The following is a 5,263-nucleotide window of genomic DNA, read 5'->3' as shown; positions in this document are numbered from 1 at the left end:
GCACCCATTCTGTGATCTAAGTCAGAGCCCAGTTTCAACCATGACTTTTCTCTCTAAAGTCTCATCCTACATCAAGTTATTTTGTTTATAACTCCTAAATACTTCTGGCGTCCTTTTCTCTCTCTCCTTGTTAGTTTGGGTTCCCTAGGTGTAGAGCCTGAGGTGGAGAGTTTGACGAAAGTGATTTCCAGGAAGAAAGGAAGCAAGTGAAGAAGACAATGGTAGGGGTTAGAGTGGATGTGGTCTCAGTTGGAGTCTGGCTTCAGCTTGTAGCCTTAGGAGCTTTGGAGTATAAATTGTATACTCCAATTTACCACAGGGCGGGACCTACCTTGAGGTACCTAGTGCCAGTCTGTCATTGACCACTCATGGGCCTTGGGGTGGTGGGCACGATCTCCTATATTAGACAGCTGCATTTTCTCTGTTACAAATGTCCATGGGAGGGTTGCAAGGTGTTAGCCTAGATTCACAGCAGCTGGGTTATGGGTGCACTGACTCTGTATCCCTACTGGCACCACCAGAGTCAAGACCCCCATCCTATCAAGCCAAATCATTATGATGAATTCCTAACTACTATCCTGTTTCCAGTCTTGTTGCCATATTGTAGCTAAAATTAACATTCTAAAACTCAAATATAGTCATATCATTTGCTAGCTCGAACAGTCCTTCAATGTTTCTCTGATGTCCTTGTCGTTCAGCTCTAACATGATTATAAAACTTCCCGATCTTCTCTGTTCCCATCTCCCCGGTTTCATGTTTTGCTATTCTACCCTTTTACATGTTCACTGTCCAGCACAGTTCTCAGCAAACCTTGGGGCTTCAAAAAATAATTGTTGAAGGATAGATGCAGTAGCAACCACAGCCATAGTAAATGGTTTAATGAATGAATTTCCTAGCCTATGTATTCTATCACCTACGTATTCTCTCACACCAACCACATGCCTCTTTATCGTATTGACTCCTTTTTATCCTTCAGTCCATTTTGGATAATTTCCCTCTAAGAAAACTTTCCTGACCCCCTGGTCACTGTTATGTCTTCTTGCCATCTGCTGTCACAACACCCAATACTGCCATGATCGTACCATTTATATCACTGCACTGTACTCTTCTGTTTCCTCCTGGGAATAACCCAATGGATCATAAGCAGGGTCTGGGCCTCTTTTTAGTTAAAACTGAAGGCCCGGCAACTATTCCTGGGCATAATATACTCCTTGGACTTAAAAGTATGTGTTGGCTGATGAATGAATGAATGAAGCAAAGAATGAAATATATCGATGCTGAATTTGCTTTGTGCGTAGACAGAGTCACAAATTTCTTCCAAACAACTTTTAATAATGAAGTGTTACCAAAAAATCAGTGAACGGAGAACAAGTAACACACACAGCCTACATTCATAAGATAATAAAACCTGGTTGAGAGTAGGGAGAATATCAAGGTAAAATATTTGCTCAGACACTGAGAATTTAGTTGCATTTCTTTCTCATTTTTTAGTTTAAGCAGGAGTGAAAATAAATTCTAACTCCTCCACAAGGTCTAGCTAGAATTCTTCAGAGGGTCGGAATCAGGTAAAGGTAGGAAATAATTCCCTAGCGTTCAGTACTGTTTTTTTCTCCCTATATTTTATTTAATTTGTTCATCTTCCTTCGTGTTTTAATTATTAATTTAATATTTAGTATGCACCAGATAGTTTGCTACGTGGCAGAAACTACTGTATCTAGTAGACAAGTATTTTATGGAGGATGACATTAATAAATAGACCAAAAAAAAAAAAAAATGCAAACTCATTGCTGATGAGTCAGTTCCAACTCATAGCAACCCTAAAGGACAGAGTAGAACTGTCCCAGGGAGGTTCCAAGGAGTGGCTGATGGATTAAAACTGTCGACCATTTGGTTAGCTGCTGAGCTCTTTGCCACTATGCCATCAGGGCTCAGTTTCTACCTAATATGCAAATAATCTTTTACTTGATTTGTGTATGGTGTGAGGTATGGGTCCTGTTTCATTTCAAATGTTCTTTTATTTAGCCATCACTCTCTCTGGTGGGTTTTCAACCTAAGATGGGTGACACGAGCAATACAAAACGGTTTTGAGGCACATAATTCCTCATTTAGAAATGTGGCTCAATCTTCATATCTACCATTCAGAGTCTAAATGGGCAACTGCTTTTATAGCCCTAAAGTAGTTGATATCATAATGTTGCTGGCAAAAACAGACCATAACTTGTGGTATGTAAAAATTAGCAGAGAAATCAGTAAATATTAGATTTTTAGTTATAGATAAGGAACTAATACATATAATGTTCCCAGCACAGTCCCTGGCTCAATAGATAGTAGCTATTATAATTATCTGACCTTTCTAGCATCACTGTTTGACAATGTATCACAACTATTTAGAGCACGGTATGTGAAATCAATCAGATTCTAGTTCCTGGCTCATGAATATATCTGTTTTCTCTCGGTTCCTTACTGGTAAAACGGGATAATAGAGGTCCTGATCTCTTAGCACTTGTTACAGAGATTATTGCTCAATACCAATAAATTTTATTATACCTTTTATCTTTTTAATAAAGGGAAAGCTTATGCATCCATTTACATGGACTATACTATTATAACTAAGTCCAAATTTGGTAGAATTTTCAAGTATTCAGAGAATGCTCCTGGGTTAGGTTTTTTTTCTCTTTTCTTGCACCTATTTATAATCTGCTAAATGCAAAATCTATGAATTACAACGATCTTTTTTTTTTTCTTTATCCCATAAGTATTTCTTTCTGAGACCATTGTAAAAGTTCTTTTCACACTTGCCTTAATAGAATCATTCTTAGGATCTAGAAATGTTTGTCATCTGAAATAGATTTCCTGCTGCACAATTTCCCAAGGGCATTTTTCATCTGGGCATTTCTGAAGGTATATATTAAAGGATTTAACATTGGAGTTATGATGGTGTAGAATACGGCAACTGCTTTGTCAACAGATAAAGTAGCTGCGGGTCTCATATACACAAATATGGAGGGCACAAAGAATAAGACGACCACTGTGATGTGGGAAACACAAGTTGAGAGAGCTTTACGCCTCCCCTCTAAGCTGTGGGTCCTTAAGGAGCACAGGATGACCACGTAGGAGGCCAGCAAGAGGAGAAAGTTTAACAAGCAGATGAAGCCACTGTTGGCAGCAACAAAGAGCCCTAGAATGTGAGTATCAGTGCAGGCAAGATTGAGCAAAGGGTTCAGATCACACATAAAGTGATCTATGATGTTAGGGCCACAGAAGGGTAATCTAAAGATGAAGAGGATCTGTATGATTGCATGGAGAAAGCCTCCCACCCAGGAGACTCCAATTAGCAGACGACACACTCTCCGGTTCATGATAGTTGTGTAGTGCAAGGGCTTGCAGATGGCCACATAACGGTCATAAGCCATCACAGTAAGAAGGATGACCTCAGCACATCCGATGAAATGTTCCCCAAAGACTTGAGTCATACATCCATTGAATGGGATGGTCTTCCTTTCACGGAGTGAATCCACAATCAGTTTAGGGGTATTGACTGAGGAATAGCAAGCATCGATAAAGGAGAGATAGGCCAGGAAGAAGTACATGGGGAATCCCAGCAATGGGCTGGCAGTGATGGTGACCCCAATGAGCACATTTTCTACCACAGTGATGGTATAGATGACCAAAAACACAGCAAATGCAACTTTCTGCATCTTTGGATTTTCTGTAAGCCCCAATAGAACAAACTCTGTCACATTGTTCTTATTCTCCATGTATTTCGTGTGACCCTTAATCACGTTACCTGCAAAGAGAACAATTTTTATTAATGCAACCTTGAATTTATTCAGCTTTTTCATTCTAATAAACAATTCCTTGGTTCTATTGATTTGTAAATTTTTGAGTTTTTTGAGAGATAAATAAAGGTCCTGAGCCTTTTTTTCTTTCATTGTAGTAAATATAAATGTAACAAAACATTTACCATTTCAAGATTCCTCACGTGTATAATTCAGTGACATTAATTTATGCTCATTATGTGGTTCAACCAACTCCATTATCCATTTTCCAATGTTTCCATCTCCCTTCATTGAAGCTTAGTATCACCTAAGCATTGAGTCCTCCTTTCTTCCACCTTCCCACCTATCCCTGCAAATCACTAATAAACTTTGGCCTCTATATACTTCCTTATTCTATAAATTCCATATACCCCAGTGCCCTAGAGTCAATATATAAGTGGGATCAATATTCGTCCTTTTGTAAATGACTTATTTTACTCAACATAATGTTTTCAAGGCTCATCTTTGTTATAGCACGTGTCAAGACTTGGATTCTCTTCATGGCTGAAGACAATGTGCCATATACCACTTTTTATTTGTATGTTCATCTATTGATGGACAGTTAGGCTGTTTCCTCCACCTTTTGCCTATTGTGAATAGTGATGTCATTCAATATTCATATTGATGACTTTTGTGTGCAATGTGTCTTTAAACCATGTTTCCATCCTAGTGATTAGTTTTGATTTTTAAAGAAAGTTGTCTCCTGGCAGAAGCATATTACCTGATGTGAGGGAGCTAAGTTATAGTTCTATAAGTTGTTTAACGTCTATGAGCTTCAACTTTACGTGTCAAAGGAGGTTAATAATAATAACCCATATGTTTTGAATGTTCGGAGTGAGTAAGAAATATTCTATTAGTATGTCTGGAAAGTGCTGAAAAATAGTAACTTATCTATTTGAATAATAATAATCTTAAAGAAGACACAACACTATCGAGAAACTTACCTTAGTGGTCTTTAGAGATGAACTTATTGATATTTGGAATGTTCAGTAAAAATTCCATCTTCAAAACTGACCTCCTCTTGAAATAAGTAGCTTTCGATATAACAGCTGTGACACACTTGGCAAAAGAATATTCAGAAAATTCAATATCAAAGCAAAAGTTTATAAAGTGATGTTTGAGTCTAAATCTTTCCTTTTAGTCTAAAAACACAAAATCTTTTCTCAGAATATCTGGAATTTGAATTTAGAATGGATTCACTTGAAATACTAAAGAGAACTGATCTTCTTTACATATCTCTGGTCCGGCAGTGCAAGAGGCAGAAAGTGGGGAGGAAAGGCATTTAAATGAACCGCTCTACCCATGGTGAACCTTGCTCTGGATGTGCAAGCAACAACCAAAAACATTTTCACCGTGCACTACATAGATGTATAAAGAAGTTTCCATAAATATTCGGGGACCTTGTCTTGCTCTCTTGGGAATAAATTATCTCCTTTGAATGACGT

At 38.0% G+C, this 5,263-nt stretch overlaps 1 protein-coding gene across 1 annotated transcript; it reads right to left on the bottom strand.

Moving 5' to 3' along the window:
• Positions 1-2,822: 2,822 nt before the first annotated feature.
• Positions 2,823-4,386, bottom strand: LOC100653564 (olfactory receptor 4C46-like). Its single transcript, XM_003412074.3, has one exon. It carries the CDS (start codon positions 3,930-3,932, stop codon positions 2,823-2,825), a length of 1,110 nt encoding a protein of 369 aa, XP_003412122.3. The 5' UTR covers positions 3,933-4,386.
• Between the last annotated feature and the right edge of the window lie 877 nt (positions 4,387-5,263).

Source organism: Loxodonta africana, chromosome 7 (genome assembly GCF_030014295.1).
Source record: "Loxodonta africana isolate mLoxAfr1 chromosome 7, mLoxAfr1.hap2, whole genome shotgun sequence".
Lineage (NCBI taxonomy): Eukaryota > Metazoa > Chordata > Mammalia > Proboscidea > Elephantidae > Loxodonta > Loxodonta africana.
This window is presented reverse-complemented; position numbering and strand designations above follow the sequence as displayed.

Coding starts and splice junctions, on each gene's coding strand:
- LOC100653564 (XM_003412074.3), bottom strand. CDS start 3,932: ATGAAAGAAAAAAAGGCTCAGGACCTTTATTTATCTCTCAAAAAACTC.